Raw genomic sequence first — 19,510 nt, forward strand, 5'->3', positions numbered from 1 at the left:
TCCTTCTTTTTACATCACAGACTATTTCGGGCAGTTTCCTATACAACTTAATTTATTGGTGTGAAGAATTTTTTTTACCCACCAAAAAAAGACTCATGTAGGAGAAAATCCTTTAGTTCATTTATAACAAAAGCATCTTAGTCTCACAGCTGCAATTTTTATTTATGCATTGTGTTTATTTTTAAGCAGTGAAATTTTCATTCACTTTGTTGAAACGCCAATGTGCACGATTCAGAAGGGGGGGGGGGGGGGGGGGGTGTCTGATGTTTTTGTCAATATCGCAAAAGCCTTTTCTCTCACCCCAAGGCGATCGCTGCCCTGAAATAATCCTCCACAGACTTCTTTAATAAGAGGAAATGCACAACATGTTTTAAATCTTTACTGTGGACGACACATTATGGCTCTGTGGCTGTTTAATGATCTACAATCCTGTGGGTCCAACCTGTAGATCTAATGCACTGGCAGCATAATTCCCTTTCTGGGAATGAAAAAAAAAAAGCAGGCAGGTAAAAGCTGCTCATAAAGGCTGACGGCTGCACTTACAAAACAGAGAGTGAAGGAAGAGAAGCTGAAAAGATGGTAAGTGCGATAGATTTTTAATATTTAATAGACAAAAACACAGTCGACAGATATCTGAGGCCACTTTTCTAAATCTGTCAAAACTGATGGATCATCATCGGGTGTTTATCTACAATTTGTGACTGCGACTGTGTTGTGAAGAAAGTCGTAACGGACCCCTGTGTAAAGTCGTTCACTTCAAGGACTTTAAGATGAGGCTCCAAAGAGCCAGTACACCCATGTCTGACCTTTTCACCTCGTCACACTCTCTCACACAGACGCACAAAACGCCGCAAGGGCTGACCTCTTTACACTGATTAACATTCCATCATGTTAGGAGGGGCAACGAGATAGTTTCACTTCACCTTCTTGATTTCTGTTTCTTTTACTTTTTATTTATTTATTTTTTTAAAGAAAAACCTCCATCATCTCTCCCAGGCTTTTCTTTCTGTTTGCCTGCTCAAACACAATTATCCCACCCCTCCAATTTCCTTCATCGTGGCGCTTTTATTAAGCTTCTTTCTCCCTTCATATCCATTTTCTCCTATGGGTGTTTTAATGTTTTAGCAGGAGTGTGCATGTGTGCCGGCATGTCCTGGCAGGTCTGTTTCTCAGCCACCAGGCTTACAAGAACTTGCCCGACTAGCCCCATAGGGCCAGAGTTTGTGTACATAATTTACACGCAGACTTATATAGATGAATACTTAAAAATACAGATATATTTTTATATATGGACACAAAAGCAGAAACACACATTTTATCACTGTGGCAGCGAGAGTAACAAAAAGGGGAAAATGACTAGGTGTTTCATTAACTATTCTGCACCTTTTCTGCTTTATTAAGACCTGTGACTCATGTTCGTCTCTACACCTGCTCTCTCCGGGCTTTTTGTGGCCGTTGGTGCAGAGCTGCGCCCAGCAGCTTGTGTGTGCGTCTGCTAGAGTGAAGTTCAGCTCATGAAGACTGCACACGGACACGGTATTTGACTTTAAAATCCAAACACTGCGGTCTGCGGACACGTCAGCTCTCCTGCCAATTTTTTGACGGATTCTCAGTGGGCGCAATTTCTCTTCTTTGCTTTCATTCCCCCACTTTTTAAAATGCAGCGACAAAAACAACATGTCAATATTTTTGAAGCTTCTCAGGCTCGTTCAGGCGGTTAATTAGTTGAATGCCTTTAACGGGGCTTCTGTGTTGCTTAAAGCTACAAATGTATGTTTTGTTTGTCCCTATTTACACACAAGAATGGTAAAATATTAAAAAACACGGCCCAATGCATCGTTACTTCTACCAAACAGAGCTAAAACAATGCCAGAAAGAGCTGCTTTGGCATGAGCAGCACTGTGTATCTACTAATTTCACATTTTTGCCTCTAATCGCAATTAAAATCTCTTTTCGGCGTTAAGAAAACTACATTTGAAGTGAATTCAATTATAATAAAACTCTGAAATCTCTCATTTCTATGAAATAATATCCTAGCTACCTACCTACCTATCCTGAGCTTTGATAAAATGAACGTAAAATGTATTTGAGGAGGACTTTGATGTTTGAATATTTTGAAGGAAATCAAATTTGGTACAAAAAAATAAACAAAAAACATAAGTTACACTTAGGGCTGTCTTGACTATCGTTTGTTGGGCTTCAGACGTTGACAGTAAAATGATCCAAAAGAGGCAGAATTTCTTTTTTCCTTCTCCTCAGTGCATGCTGCTCTCCAACTTGCTGAATGGCACAGAAGGAGACAATTGACTGTAGAAGGACCTTCGTTGCTGAACAGCAGTTGGTTGACGTGAGAAAAATGCTACCAAATGTCTGCAAAGTTGCTAAATGTAGCAACAAACAGTCAAGCTGAAACAGGAAGAGGATCACTGCTTAGAGTGAGTCGTGTCAAACGCATAATTTAAGATGATATAGATTAAGAACGCAGTTTGCAATAATAGTGCACCCAAGACATGAACACAAGATTTATAAAAACAAAACAATGGACTGTGAAAAATTTGTTGAACGAATTCAGCTTATTGGTGCAAAAGCCACAGTTTCTGCCACAGGAACTAAAAAAAAAAAAAGAAGAAGTAAAGACCGGAGTTTGTGTAATTAGTGTAAGAATTAGTTTAAGAGTAGAATAGCCCTTTATTGCCATCGTACATGTATAACAAAATTACACATCTGCACTTTAAAAAAAAAAAAAGCTAACTGGACTTAAGGAATTAAAATGCTATTTTGACCTATGTATACAATTCCTTGCCGAGTTCATGGGTTCAGTCTATCATTACATTTACTCCATTTTTTTACTCAGTCTCAGTTTCAGAAAGGAAGATTATCCGGGATGACCGTCAGAGCTACACCTCGCTCCTCAGATCTGGTTTCAGAACCCCAACATATGAACGGAAACATCTTGAAGCTTCAAAACAGCGCTTCAGAAACCAGTAATGGATGCTACACCCATCTTTTACGCTGAATTTCCCATCAGAAAAAAGTGTGAAGCCTCAAGTAGCACCAGATAGTGAGGGGTGCCTACGTAACACCTTAGAAAAACAGTTAAATTGTGCTGTATGGGAAAAAATATATTAACAATAAAAAAAAATAATAATCAAATTAAATAAATATGAAAAAAACAAAACAAAACATCTTAACAGTCAAATATTATTTTAGGCTCTTACGCTCAGCACACAGTAATTGCAGGGTGCACAAAAAATAATAATAAAAATGACAATGACATATTACCGTTCACTGTATGCATATACTTTTACTTTCTATACAACAAAAAGCCGTTTCAAACTTTTAAAAGTCCTTCAACAGGCACTGGCATCCTTACATAAGACCATAATTACCTCTTGTAAAAACATTAAAACCTGCTTGTTGAGCATGAAAGGTTAACTTCGGTAAGAGTTTAGATACATACGGTACATGCCCACACACAAACAAGGTGAGTCATAAAGAAATCGCTTCTCCATACAGAGTGAAAAACCACAAAAACAGATCGTAGCACCCAGAGCGTCACAGTCTTTCAGTTGTGACTTATTACTTGAGAGAGAAACGCAAGTAAAAGCCGGGATGATGAAAAGACATGAAGGTGGATGAAAGACACCTGGCGCACCTACAAGAAATCTTTACAAGTTAAGAAACCGTGTGTACAAGGCCACAGAACCACATGTCCATATAAACCGGTTATAAAAGAGAAAAAAGAGCAGGATGAACAATAAGTGTGCATATCTGTGTGTGCGAGTGTGTTTGTATGCAGTCGAGTGTGAGCCAGACTCCAACTGAGAGGGGAGGTAATAGCAATTCCCACTGACCTGAAAACTAGCTTGTCAGCCACCTCAAAATACAGAGGAATGGGAAAAAAGAGGGAGAATGTCAGTGAACACCAATGGAGTGAAAATACACATTTAGAAATAGTGGCGAGCGGTCGTGTAGAAAAGATTTGAAAGAGAAAAAAAAATACCCAGGTGCAGTGAGGGGATTACAGAAGGAACGGGACTCGACGCCCCCTCTGCACCGCTGGCTCAAATGAGAAGAATGAGAAGACAAAAAAAAAAAGACAGAGAGAGAAAACGGAGATTGACAGAAAACGATGGAAGGAAATGTGCACGAGGCATCTGCACACACCCAACAGGATGGAAAACAAGTGTGAGACAGTTTGTTTAAGTGCTGACAGGGACTCTGTATGGGTGTGTGGATGTGTGGGAGCATGTCCCTTTTTTTGCTTTTGTGACTCCCAAGGTCTCCCGCGGTCAAGAGCGGATCCCCTTTCTCTCTCGTGCCCTCTTTTCATACACTTATTCCCCGCCCCCCCAAAGCACACTCTTTTTTTTTTCTTTTTTATACACTCATTCCTCGTCCCCTCCCTCTCTTTTAGCGCAGCGCTGAATGGCCCTCTCTTTCTGATGAGTGACTGATGAATGAAGTAGCTCTTTGAAGTCAAGAGTCACAGCAAGGCCGGTCAAGCGTGAAGAGATGCCGGACAAAAGATGGCAGAGAGCGAGGGGAGAACGGGAAGGAAGGGAGGAAAGAGAGGGGGGGGGGGGGGGAAGGCACATGTGGGGGGGGGAACAGTGAACATCATAAAGTCTGTAAGGGACGGAGGGAGCATGTGTGTGGCAGAGAGAGCACGGTCTGCATTTTTGCATGAGTGCCTCGGACTATTTGCATTGTGATGCTCAAAAGGCCAGCATCACGCAAATGGGAAATAGTCCAAGTTGTGATGAAGTGACATCTTTCTGGACTCCAGGGAGTTTCATGCACCTTTAATACCTCTACTGTCTTTCATCTATTGCTATAGACACTCAGAAGCAGAGAAAACGGCTACTGCCTAGGTCTTTTTTCCTGTGTTTTTTTTTCTTCTTCAAATACTGTTAATGGTACTTCTCTTTATTTTGTTTCGGTGGTTTAAGTGTTGCATTACAGTTAGTATCTTGCCTTCTGCAAATTAATAGCCTTTTAGTCCTATAACCGGTATTTGTCTTTGTTTATGCGTAGTGTTTCTGAGTATCAGCTGCTTAATTTGAATCATTTTTTTTCCAAAACCCTCTGCCTCGCCACCTCTTTCAGTCAACACTGTGTTTAAATTACTTTCCTAGCAGGGAAAAAGGAAAAAAAGCTTAAATAAAAGAGAACAATCTCACTTGTTTTACTCATTTTCTGGGAACACCTTGCTTCACAATGACACACTCACCTCTGAAAGCTTCTCTGTGCTTAAAGGCTCATTGGTGGTGGGGTAACGTTTGTTCAAAGCTTTGGAGCTAACACCTCAAATTACCTGGCTTTCCACTAGAGGAGAATATGAAATTCATAGACGGCAGCGGAGTGACAAGAAGTCATTGGGAAAGCGGTTTGATAGTTATTACTTTGGCTTCATTTGTCGAGTAATTACAGACTGGGATGTGCAGCCAAGTCCAATTTTCAGAACAAGCGAAAAACACAAAAACAAAGACTGAACGATTTCAATACTGTTTGCCTTAAAGAGGCAGGATAAGTCTTGTCTCTCATAAACATCTAATTTACATACTCAGCTCTAATTGGGCTGTTATGTTCTACTTTCCGGGACATGACAAAGCCCTCTTAAGCACCGCTAAGTGATGCGTTTTCATGCGTTTGAACTCGTCAAAGCTCCTTTTTTGGTCATCTGTTCGGTTGTCTAATAAAATATTTTTTTAGGAGGTAGCAGGACTACCTTGGAGATAATTACAGCATACCAAAATTTCCGGGGTTTAGGCCGAGACTGGAGTGGAATGCTCGAAAGCGTATTAGCAGTGGATGCCATTGACTAAGTATGAAAATAAACTTTGAAACAGATGTTCAGGCTTAGTTGGGGAGTTATCTAAAAATATCCGCAACGGGCAGCACCAGGGTGCAGTGGTTAGCACGGCTGCCTCACAGGAAGGAGGTTCTGGGAATCCACACTGGTCGGCTGAGTCCTTTCTTTATGGAGTTCACATGTTCTCCCTGTGCTCGAGTGGGTTCTCTCTGGGTATACTGGCTTCCTCCCACAGTCCAAACATGTGCATGGGGTTAGGTTAATTGGGATTTCTAAATTGGCCATAGGAGTGAATGTCATTTTCAACAGTTGTCTGTTTCTCTGTTATCCCTGCCATAGACTGGTGACCTGTTTAGGATGTACTGGCCTATCCTCTCCCCACGACCCTGATTTTATAACTGGTAAAAGATGGAAGGATGCAATGTTCAAGTGGTTGGTTATGGTATTAGCCTTGCCTCTCCATGTGTATCTACTCTAATAAATACAGCAGTTTTAAATATAAGACACTAGACTGTCTGCTGAAAACAGTGCAGCCTCAGTGGGACTGGATTTTCTCTGCCTATTAAAGCCTAAGTAACCAATCTATGTGGTTGTTAGGACAACTCCAGGGGAAAATCTGAAATATTGATACACTTTGTATCCTTTTCAAGTACTAGTCTAAAAAATGTCACAACACTCTACTATGCATCTGTAGGAGCTCCTGAAGTAATTTAGTATTTTTTTGCATTTATTTGACAGGCTAACAAAAAGTATAAAACTAGAAGCTGATGGAAGTTTAGTATCTTACTTAAAGACTGTAACAACACAAAGCTGTCGGAAGAAATATTACATATCATGGGGGATCAAACCAGTGATCTCACTGTTACAAGACTTCGTCCTAAACTTCTAGTATAAGGTATCAAAGGAGATATTTTAAGGAATTGACGGGCTTAGCAGACATGAAAGACCCACTCCCTAGAATTCCCTTTGTAACTTGGCAATTACCCCAAGACCACCTGATTTTTCTGTCTGTGCACATGAGGGAAAAAAGGCACAGACAGAGGGTGGGGGGAAAAAAGAAACCCGTCGTACAGTTCCCCAGGGTGAGAGAGGGAGAGAACATTATACTCCTCCTGTGTTTATCTCAATCTCACATCAGATCAGATCACTGGCGGATAAAGGCGCATCCTGACACATCACTTCCTCTCTCTGGAGGAAGCTGACACGCGCTGGGGACTCGGAATGACAGCGGTGGTGGCGCGCAGGATGAAGAAGTTTTTTTTGACAGAGCGAAAGAGAGAAGGGGAAAACAAAGGTGAACCTGACATACTTGCAGCCCAGATCCACAGAGCCAAGTGAGATGAAGAAGAGGAGGAGAAGGAAGAGCGGCAAGAGACAAAGAGGTGAAGAGGCACTAAGAATAGTATAACTGGATTAGCTTTAACGCTGACCTTTATTTGGCAGAGTGACACTCTCTCACTCGTCTCTTTAGTGCAGTTACAGGAGAGGCCTGCCCTACATTTAAAGCTCAGATCAACAAGAGTCGGTGCTGATTTTCAAACAAGGAGACGTATGGATTTAACTCTTAACTCAACCAGGCCTCTCGCATAAATCTGTGTGCGTTTGTGTGCAAGAAACATCTTTTAGTAGCTGCCACCTGACAGCTCCTCATGCGACTGTTTGTGGTACAAGTAATCAGCTGCGGTTCGCCTTTAATTCTGCTCAGCACAAAATAAAAATCTAAATCTCTCCGAGCAGCCCGATGAAGTTTTTATTATTTATGCCCAGCTACAGATGGTGCACAGAGGGCTGAAATGAAACCAGAAGTTCGGGGGCTTGTTTCCAGAGTTAAGACAAAAACACTCAATGTCACCAGTGGCATTTGTAACATAGAACTAATCCGACAGAAGAATCCAAGGGCGAGTCAGGAGATGCCAGTTTGGATGAGAGGCGGCAGCGAGTTATGGAAACAATGGAACAGAGGCGAGCGCAGATGTGACGTCACAACTATCGCTCTGTTCATACTGGAGAAAAGAAAGCAGCGAGTGACTTTTTGTTGTTCGGTTTGTCCTTGTTAATATTTAAAGTGACCACCGTCGAGCTTTTTCGCCTTTTAAAGCCTTTAGAAAATGTAGATATTATTATGCAACGTCAATCTTATTCATGTAAATGCAGTGATTTTGGAGACACATCCCTGGGAGGGCCTCAGAAACAAGAAACTGCATCATCTGAAGCTGACATTGTGCAGAAATAATGGTAAGGTGCACCTAAATGTTCACAAACACACCTTGGCTTTTAGGAATTGTAACAAATCACAGCTCAAAGCTCATTATTTGTATTAGAAGATAATCAGAAATATGCATTTTCAGTGACGCTTGGCAGCAATGTAAGCAACACATTTCATCTGTGGTTTACCAGGCAAACATGCAGTCACGGGCAGGCTCACAAATCAAATTAATGTACAGTGCTGTGAACACAGATCCCACAGGACACACATTCACACGGCACACACACATGCACCAATGAAGTTAGAGGACATGCACTCGCACACAGACACACACTGCACTTTCAAAACAACCAAAACAAAACAAGGAGCAACTCTGGTGATCTACAGCTCTGCCCTAAAGCAAAGTACACAAACCAAGTGTAGCAGAACGAGGAATTTCATTTTTCCCCCACTCTGGCGGGACCCTCACATGCAAACACATATGAACACACACTCACACACACACACACACACACACACACACACACACACACACACACACACACACAGAGACAAAAGAGGTCCTGGGATGGCATGACGGGCAGAAAAACTGAGAAGGATGATGGGTAATGATGGGAAGAGGCGTCAAATAGTAGCAGGCAAAACTGTTTTTTTTGGGGGATCGGTAAAAGTTAGCTCAGTGTGTGTGTGTGCATGGGCGTGTGTGAGCAGAGACGGTCACAGTCAGCTGAAACTCCTCCCCCTAACTCAAAGAGGCAGTGCAGGATTTGCATTTTTCCCACAATTCAATTAACACGCTTGTCAGCCTCGCCTCTCCGTTCACATGCCTCCTTTGGCCATCTCTCGCTCGCACACACGCAAGCACGCACCCACAGACACACATCAGCTTCGTGAATAGATTATTCATAAATCCTAGCATGCAGAAAACGGTCGCATTTATTTGTTTGTTAACAAATAAAGGAGAGGGAATGCACACTGAGAGATGAGGAGCAGCTCCGGGTTCACATCCTGTCTGGACTTGTCATATTGAGGGACGTGAAAAGACAGTGCCGTTAATGGATGCAGAGAGAGGCTTCCCCTAGGGATGTCTCCTTCCCCCTCTCTCTCTCTGTCCTTCTCCATCTCTGAGGAAGGAAAGAAGATGTGAGGGAGGGCAAAAGATGAGAAGTGCGATCAAAGAATAGGGAATCATTGGGTGTTAAAAGAAAGACAAGAAACTCAGTGTTGATATGTAGCGAGAGACCAGACAATGGAGACAAGGCCAAACCTCATTTAGGAACCAGAAATAAGCCACAGATGCGCTGACTTTGCCGCGGGGCTGGCTAATGACTCCAGCGAGCCTCTTGTCTGATTAATAGACTGTAATCCCATTCTCATGGATAGCATACCATAGCATTCCGCAGCACCACTCATTAACCACTATAGAAATGCTCACTAATCAGCCAGTCGCTTTTAGCTAGCAAAACTAATGCTAGGCTAGGATAATCAATAGGCGGTAATCCTGTTGGCAAGGCTGCTGCAGCGTAACACCCCTTATTAACAGCCATAGAAATGTCTGCTAATCATTCACCGCACGGTTATTTGTCCACAGGGCCGCAGAATCACTTCGGTGGCGGTGGCGAGGGTTGACATTTGACAGTCGGCAACAGAGGGTGGAAGAAAAGGAGTGACACACAGAGCGGTAGGGGCTGTGTAATGATTAAGAAACACATCACTCCTGCTTTTCTGTCCCGCGCTCATGCTCTCTCTGTCTGCGTGTCTGTCGTCCGTCTTCAGCATACATCCATACTGGTCTGGTAAGACTCTGCTCTATGTTACTGTCATTCAAGTTCAATCAATCAATGACAAAAAAAACCCAACCTATCTAATCCATAGCACTCAATCAATAATGAAGTCTTGCAGGCAGGGTAATGATAACCTTTCACATACCATCAATGGAGACGATGTTTAGCAGTCCCTCTACTTCTCCTGCCCTTACAATCCACTGAGGTGAAACAGCTGCGGCCAATCAATTACGTGCAATGGCCTCAACTCGGCTTCACTGTACTGGTTTGATTTCTGTGCCGGTTCATGTTGACTTTAAGGTCGATTCTGTAATGCCCAACGTCAACAGTTTGGTTCTAATCAGACATTTGCATCCCTGATCAACCAAAGCAAACCTTTCGTTTGCTGCAAAACGTCTGCAGATGGTCTCCGTGGCACGGAGTCAAACTAAAACCCTGCGTATGTGTGTAGTGATGAGGCCCAACAGAGGTATTGGCATATTCTATTGAGCTAAAGTCTCAGCTCTGAATCCTGAGGCTGTGTTATGCGTTGACGCAATGACCTGAGAATGAACCTGAGCTGAACTCCTGAAGTCAACGCGAAGCAGCAGTGAAGCACAGACCTGTCAATTCTACGTTACCAAAGGAGAAAACAGATACAGAATCCATCTCAACTTTTTCTAACAGTAGAGAAATAACCATTTTATTTGAGGACATCTTGAAACAGCATTCAACTAAACAGACTACAAAGAATCAAAACCTTTACTTAACTTTTAAAAATCCCCAAAACAAAACTATTTGCTGTATGATAACAAATGATTATCATTTTTCCCAATTCAAGATAAAGCTAAATGACGAACTAGTAGTGCAGTGTTTACCGATCCACCTGACATTATCCACTGTCCTGTCAAAGTCTCAAATAGGCTGTGAGCAACGAGTTGATATTTGAAGCTTTTGGCACGTCTGTGGTGGCTTCATTATTCGAATCCACACTAAAGCATTTTAAGCTTTAAAAAGAAAACTTTAAATAAAACAGGTTGAGCAGCAAGAACTTTGGATTATCGGCCTGGTGGCAGCTTGTACAGATATACAACCTATAAAGCTTCTTTCGGTATGGTCCTGCAAACGTGCATAGTAGAGAGTGGTCTTCGCCCAGTCCTCTAAAATTCTAACTGTGCATTTCTGGAAGTTGATGATGCATCGGTCTGCCGAAAGATGGACTGCAAACGTGCTATCCCTGCTGAACCACAAATTCTGCTTTATTCCTAAGGGGTCGCCGTAGTGGATGGATCTGCATATTTAATTTGGCATGGATTTTTACACTGGATGCCCTTCCTGTCGCCTCCTACAGCAAGTGTTTGATATTTTACTTAATTACCAAACAGGTCATAACAACTGTCATTGATCAATTGTGTGTCCTTTGAAAACTCCATTAATCTACTAATGTTCCCACGACTAAATGTAAACATCCATCCAGACACTTATCACTGCATGTCCACTGTACAAACATGATATTCATCAGGTAAAGTAAAGCAGCTACTGGTATTATTCATGAGAGATAAACCCAATCAGAGCCTGGTTTCTAGGAAGATAAGCAGGCTTGCCTGAGAAGAAAAGGGGATTTGAGTTCATGAACGGAATAACTGGCTGGACTGATCTGGGAATGTTTGCCGGGAATACTATAACCGCAGCCACAGGATGAACGGACGTAACCGGCTTTGGTGTTCCTGGCCGGCAGCGCTTAAACCCAGCTAATCTGATTGGATTAACACTGACCTGCCTGACTACACATGAGCGCGTGCATGTGCTCGCATAGACAAACACACACACGCACATATGATATGCCAATCAGCCGTGGCTGCCTCTGCAAAGTTAATCTGGATGCTGGGTTGCACTGGCATCATGCTGGGCTACCACATGCATACGCATCCGCTCTCACGCCACACACACGCACGCACGCACGCACGCACGCACACACACAGCCATCTTAGGGTGCAGTGATTTGTGCTGTGAATCTGAAACAGACCTATTGAAAGAAGAGTAATGCCCAGTGCTTGACAACCGTGCTAATTGACTAGCCCCCTCCCCAGCAATGAAACTAAACGTTTTCACCCCTCCATCCTTTATCTTTCCAATCATTCCCTGACAGCTCTCCTCTTGTCCCACACTCATTCCATCCTCTTCCTCATATTGCTCTTCATCGCCGCCATCTCTTCTTCTGTTCCCCCCCTGCCATCGTCCCCTCCCTCATACATGTAATCATTCATTAGAACCAAGGCAGTTGTCCATTAGGCAAAGCAGCCATTTTGGAAATTGCAGCAAATCTTCCATGAAAAGACATTTCCTCTAATGCAGTAGTCACGCTCGGGGGGAGAGCGAGAGAACGATGGCAAAGGAAGGAAAGAGAGACAACGGGCCCGAGATGGATGGAAAAGTGAAAGAGAGACAGCAAGAGAGCCCCCAGCCATAAAGCCACCAAGCAGAAAGCAAGCCTGCTGTTTGATTAGAGTGACACCGTCATGTGGACGGAAGGAGGGAGGAAAGGATGGAAGGAGAGGGAGGGAGGGAAAGTGTTCTAGAGAAAAGCCAAGGGGGGCTGAAGAGGAGGTGGGGGAGAAAGAAACAGGGAGCGATTTGAAAGAGGACTGAGACTAAGGCAGTAAAATTAGCCCCATCACTTTGCTTACTAAGACACTCTTTGACATGCCAGGATTAAAAAAAAGAAAGAAAAACAGGCACACACAGTCATGAGACACACACACACACACACACACACACACACACACACACACACACACACACACACACACACACACACACTTCCAGAGGACAGATGGTTTCCCCCATTTGAAAGTGGTGCTTTAATTTGAGTAAAGTGATAGGAACCTCCTTAACCAATTAGAAGCGCCATATCTTAAGCATTGCATTTGACTGTTTGTTTCACACACTTATTAGTGGACGTGTGTGAGCGCGAGATAGTGTGTCCCATGGGATCAGTGGGGAACATTAAAACTGGTATAAGGAGTGGGAAGATGACAAATCCACTCTCAGTGGCGCTCTGCTAAGTAAGTGAGTTACTTTCTCCCACAATGCCACTGTTCATATCGATCTCATCTAATCACCAATCAAAGCCAGACCTGTCTCCCCCATTACCAACTATTCATCACGCCGCTGCTTGCTCCTTTTAATGCGCTTTGCTCTGAAGCTGCCACATTTATCTCCACACCAAACTATGTCCAATCAACTGTTTTATTTTCTTCAAAAAAAAAAAAATAAAAAAAATATTAGGATTCACTGTATTTAAAAGAAAAAAAAAAGAAACCATACTTTATCTACTTTCTTCAGCGTTTTTAAAGCTGCTGTTACGCTCTCTTCAAGTGGAAATATTCAGAAGAAATGGTGCAACAGACTCATCTGTTCAATCAATAACTAATCCAGCCATAACAACTGGGCTTGGAAAGTGTTACAGCATCAATACAAAACAGCTCCCAAATCCACAAATGTTTTGGAAATCTCATAAGGGTAATTATGATGCTCTCTAGCTCTTATTAAAAGGGCAACATGCCCCCATATAAACATAATTAGAAACAGTTAATAAATTAGGCAACTGTCAAATATCGCAGAATTTTATTAATGGATGCACTTGTTTGGACAAAAACCATATTGATACTTCTTTCACAAAAGGCTTGAAAGTATTTTTTGGTTTTTTGCTGGTATGCTTAATCAGCAGAACGAAACAAGCAAAGACAAAGTTCTTTGATTTCATCATCACGTTAAAGAAGTTCCCAAAGTCAAGAGTCCTACAGCCTACTTAAAAACCTGAAAATCCCATGGAATCTGTGATTGTGATGCGTTTCCTTGAAATTTTTATTTAAAACAAACAAACAGAAACAGGCTCTTGGCTATAAATTGCTAATGCTACCAAGTCATATGCAAACTGCTGAGCCCAGTGAGTGACCCACCTGCCACTTTGACACAAACTTCAATACAAAAGCAGTAATGAGTACTACCACAGACTAACCAACCCATATTACCAGTTTTAATTAACGTTTGACATCAATACACAAATTTAAATAAATATGGAACTGTACATACTTGAGTAATCTCAAACTGATTTTCTATTAGTAATTTGCCCCACATGCAATACTTTTGTGGCCCACCAGGGGGCCCCGCCCGCAATTTGGGAATCACTGCATCAAAGCATAAATCAATTAAAATGGGATAAAATATAATCAAAAAATTAAAACAATGTAAGAATGAAACATTTCATTAATGATAATTACATATTATATGTGTCTTAATTTCACTCCAGCTCAGTGTGTGCATCTGCTCTGTTTTACTGTCATTTCTCTCCTCTGCTCTCTGTTTCACCATGTGACTGAGCGACGAGTAAAAGCTTTAAAACACTTTAGCTCCACTTAAACCCAACGACAACCCCAGCGTCCGAAAGTCAGCCCTAAAATCTCCTAGTCATCATTATTATTTCTTAATATGCATCCCACATGAAGCTAGTAGCAAGAGACAACGCTGCAAGAAGCTCTGCTGGTAGAGAAGCCAATCCTGACCACGACCCTGGTGGCTCTCCTGCTGATGTCATTACAGCTGCAACCCCACCGATAAGCTTCCTCAACCCTCCCATCCACTTCTGGAGACAGTTAACCTCGGGGAAACACTGCAAGGCTAACCCTGGTAGCCTGCTACACGGATGAAAAGGACTGGTGTGCTGCCAAAACACTGTGGGAGAAAGCTCATCGATTTTCATTAAGGGCGTGTGAACATAAAGACATAGACATGAAATAGATGTTTGGCTTACATTAAAACTCAGGAAATATCCATATCATATAGAGCACAGCATACCAAGCAAAGCCAAACTGAATGAGTTTGGGATGTATTCACATACCCTTACAGTAGTAGTAGTGGTAGCCATCTTTAGTGACTTGTCCACTATTAAATCTTAAATATGTTTGTTTGTCTGGACTTTATTCAGGTTTTCCTGCAGATATATATTTTCGTTGACAGCCAGGTGGTGTATTTATGTGCCTCAATCCAGCTGATGGAAATGGTCCTAATTCACATTTTATTTTTGCAGCATTTGAGACGTTTGTGTAAAATCCACTCGACAGCTGTATGAGCGCACAGCTGCGGAGAGAGGGATGCTGGATCTGTCAGCACAACAACTGCTCCTGCTACATAGGTCTGTTTTAAATAATCATTTTCCGTTTCACACAGACATAGATTCACTCAAACCCACTTCCTCAAACATAAACGCACTACGAATATACGCAGTTGATCGGAAAGCTGCGGGTTGGGGGGACACCGAGAAATGCCACACTGACACCTTTAAATTCACGCTTTAACTCGCCTTTGCACGACAATGCCCTCAAGATAAATGCTCCCAGCATTATAAGAGTGCCACAAGAGGACCGAACAATGAGGACAGAGGCCAGAAAAAGAGGCAACGAGGGAGAAAAAGGAACAAACAGAGCCGTGACAGAGAGAGAAACAGAGAGCGCTTCTTGTTTCTTTGCAGTTATTCACTTCTCTTCTTTGTGAAAGTTGCGCTGTACACAGCTTGGAGCGGCACAGTTTCCTTTAGGCCGTTTTTACCCTTGCAGTGCCTTGTTTTTCCTGCCCCGAGTGCTCAGACAGTCGATTACACCCGGGCCAAGCGATCGTCTGTCATCTGTGCTCTCACCCGTGCATATTTACTCTCATCTTCTCTGCCTTCTTGTCTCGTTCTTTTCCTGTGGCCTCTTCAGGTGCGCGCGGGCTCAGAAACTGTTCACAAAGTGATGAAAGGCAGTTTATCCTGCATCCACGGTGATATCTCAGCCCTCCATGCAGAATGGCCGAACACGTTATCACCTCTGCCCCAGGGAAACCACAGGAGTCAGGACAGACGCCAGTAGCAAATACCACTGCTAGTGTGTGTATGTGTGTATGTGTGTATGCGCGTCCCAGTGGTAATAATCACCCGGATTAGAGCGGAGCCAAACCCCCGCAGGGTCCCCCGATCTCCCTCCCCCTCTACCAGCCAAGCCCAGCCCAGCCTGCAGCACTGATCCCCCAGTCTGAGCAGCCATGGGAAGCAGAGCAGCCGGCCTGACATCTCCACCACGCCTGGCTGCCAGACAGACAAATTTCCACAATTTCTAATCCCTCTTTGTCCTATTGATCATCCATAGCCAAAATAAAATATTGAACAAGCTCAGACAACACAAAGACACATAACCCATTCAACAAGCGTACCCTTTAACCACAGGGGTGCAGTGAAATGGAAGTTGATACAGCCGTCAATATGTCTGGGTGAGGGATGCAATATGTGGGCAACAACAATGGGGAAGGCGTGGAGAAGAAATGGGTTATAACTTAATAAGATGCGCATTGTGTCTGGGTACCTCGCAGTCAAAGCGAGGGATTATTACTGAGCGGAAATGTTGCCTGGATGTATTACAGCCCTCCTGAAATAAATTCAGCCAAATCTCAGTGTACGATTCAGTGGGAGGGCACCCTGATATTGGCACCGATCAACAATTGTCAGAGATGCTGCTGAGCTCCTGTGGCATTTCGTGACAGTGTAGTGTTGAAATGTCAATCAACATTTGCCTCTCAGCATCTATTCTCGACCTACAGATAGATGACTTTATGAAAATTATATGGTAATGCTGTCCCATGCAGAGAACAACACATCCGTGAAGAAGCTGTGGGGATTTTCATGCGTTTGTTACATTCGTTTATGAGACTATAACACCTTTATATTACCCTCTGTTGTGCTTTATCTTCTCTGGGATCACAATAACAATCCTGCGATTAAAAAAGAAAAAAAAACCTGCTCCAGGTGGACTTTTGATATTTTTATGAGGAGAGATGATCTTTAAACCAGTGACTATTATGCCTTTTAAAATGTCTCCAGGGGGATGAGGTAAAATATGTCATGAACAGAAAGAAGCTGCTAAGAACTGAAAGGCAGTTTGACTGAGTGACATAAGTTTATTTATCAACTGTAAGTTTTTACGAGCTTTCAGTGACCTTATTGTACCTCCAATGGAGAAGAGCTCTAAAGTTTCAGACAAACAAAATCCTCCGCAGTTTGGGGGATTAGAACCCAAACCACACTTTGTGTCTTTTCCATAGTCTACAGTAGCCTGACTACACCAAACACCTCCCAGTCTCACCTCAGGGATTTCTGCTTGTTCTCCTTCTTGTTGAGGACCCCTGGCACACAGTTGGTGAGCTCCGTCCAGTCTGCGTGTAAACCGCAGCTCCAGCCGGTGGAGAACCGAGAGAACAGCCAGGTCTCCTTGCGGTTCGGCCGGTAGCAGGTACACTTCTTCTGGCCCGGTCTGCAGTCGCAGGGGACCTCCAGACGGACATTCTGCACCAGGTGCCTACCGAAGGTAGTCCCCCCGGTCTTCTGGATGTGCAAAAACACGATCACGTCCTCCCCTTTAATTTGGAAATCAATCGTCCTCTCCAGGTCCCTAACGGGGAAGTAGTATTTCTTAACGTAGTGGGGGTCCGGAGTGGGGAAGATGTCCCCCTCGTCTTCTTCCGTGAAATAACCGTGCGGGGAGCCGAAATTGATCACCCCGGGGGCCACGTACTGATAGAGAATCAGCATAAAACACACGGATCCGACGACGATCAACAAGAATTTGCTGCTCCTCTCGACCATGATCCTTCCCAGTGCGGTCCCTACAGCACGCTACCATTTCCCAGTCAAGCCGGCAACGGGGAGCAGGGCGCTCGGCTTCTTCATTTTTGCTTTCCCCCCTCCGAGAAGGAATCGTTTTCGGGGCTCAACAGTGGCTAATTCCGCTTCGAGGCGACCGGCTCGTGGCTCATGGCTCACCGCGACCGTTCAACACCGTGAAAGACGCATCGTAACTCGCTCGGAGAGCCCCTCGGAGCCGACCCGCTCCAGTTTCACTTTACTTTGGTGTCCAGTCAACACAACAGGCTCACTGCATCACAGTGGAGCTATGTACCCAGGATGCAGCGCGAAACCTACCTTTCAACCTCTCTCACTCCCTCTCTCTTTCTCTGAAAATCTAGTGAAAGGAGAATCGCTTTAATTTGTTGGTTGACATGTAACGACCGCGGCATTTGCCAGCAGCCAATAGACAGCGAGATCGAGCGTTACAGTAACGAGCTGTAGTTAAATACTTTGTATTGGATTATTTTACAAACAGGGGGATTTGAATGAGTCATAGTGGTTATAATGTTGTATTCTGAGTTTATGTTTTCACTTTCAAAATACATTTGCTCTTTTACTTTTACTTTTATTGTTTAAATCCTTCAGTTTTTGCTTTTTCTCATTAATATCAGCGTAGCTTTTAGACTTTTTTTCTCCTTAAATTATTCTAATGTGGAAGCCAAGATTCAAAGGAGTTCTGAGCAGACAGATAACTAAAAGTGAACTAAAAACTGGGTGTGGAAAAAAACATTAACACATAAATGGTAATAAAAATAAAACCTATAGTTTAAAATATATATATATATATATATATATATATATATATATATATATATATATATATATATATATATATATATATATAAAATATTAAGTGAAAATGAAAACATTTCAGACATTTATTTTTATTTTTTTTACTGAACTGGAACTCAACTCTGGGAATTACTTGGAACTCAACTGATTTGAAAACAGAAACGAAACAGAAATCAATACCAAACTATAAATACCAAATTCTAAAATTAACTGATAGGACACTTTGTGCTGGCAGCACACTTACAGCATGTAGACAACCCATGACTCCATAAACCAACGTAGCAAAATCCATCTGTCAAGTTGTGCTCAGAAAATGTTCCAAACTGACCTTAGTGTGTTTTGTAAGTACATATTATTGTTTCACCAGGGACAACACACATTTATGTACATAAAAATACAAAAGAATAGAAGATGTAATGTAATGTAATGCCAGATTAAAGCAGAACTGCTAATCTACGTCTGTGGTTCCATGCCAGGTCACATGAAAATGTCATAATTAAGAAAGACATTCAACAAAAACTAACACAATAAAACACCATACAGAAAATGTCCTACCTCACCAGGACTGAGTTTTAGTTTTGTTTCAGAAAAAGGACTTCAAATAAAAATAAAAGAATTTTTATTTTAAACCTTTTTATACACACTCATCACAAATGGTAAATTTTTAGTAACTGCAGAGTGGTTTCGATATCTCTGGAGTTGAATTAGTCTGTACAGTACCTGTGATGAGCCTATGAATGCTGCAGTCTCAGGGGCTTTGGGGACCCGGCTCCTGTGGGTCTGTGTGGCATTTACTCTGCAGTAATTTGATTATTCACAGATCTGTTTGCTAATACCTTCCCCTAACAGAAAACAAAAGCCGGAGTGGATGGTCCTTAAACGGCCCCTGCATTTTTTATTAGTTTCAAAAGATCTGGCAAAAAGACGATGATTTTCTGAAAATATAGCCTTTTGTATGTTTTTGTAAGGACACTACTTCTTAAATTTTTAAAGATATTTTCTCAAAAACACATTACTTATAAATCCACATTTTTATAGGCACATGTTTTATTTAAAATCTTCTAACTTCCTTTTGTTGTTGTTATTTTTTTTTCTCTGTTTTCATCTTTAGATTGGGGTAACCCAATATTGTGTTATTTTTCCTCTTGCTCAATAAATTAAGAATTTATATAAATATATTTAAAATAGCCTCGAAATCTCCATCACAAAGACACACT

The 19,510-nt window shown here is 42.4% G+C and overlaps 1 protein-coding gene across 1 annotated transcript in view; it reads right to left on the reverse strand.

The window, feature by feature from the left end:
• Nucleotides 1–17,802, reverse strand: part of hs6st1a (heparan sulfate 6-O-sulfotransferase 1a) — a 58,825-nt gene extending 41,023 nt beyond the window's left edge. Inside the window, exon 1 of the mRNA XM_082516466.1 lies at nt 16,960–17,802. Within this exon, the coding sequence (XP_082372592.1) occupies nt 16,960–17,459 (500 nt within the window). The 5' untranslated portion in view covers nt 17,460–17,802. The remainder of the gene's footprint in view (nt 1–16,959) is intronic.
• Between the last annotated feature and the right edge of the window lie 1,708 nt (nt 17,803–19,510).

This window comes from Aulonocara stuartgranti, assembly GCF_965226115.1.
Source record: "Aulonocara stuartgranti genome assembly, chromosome: 19".
In the NCBI taxonomy this organism is placed as follows: Eukaryota; Metazoa; Chordata; class Actinopteri; order Cichliformes; family Cichlidae; genus Aulonocara; species Aulonocara stuartgranti.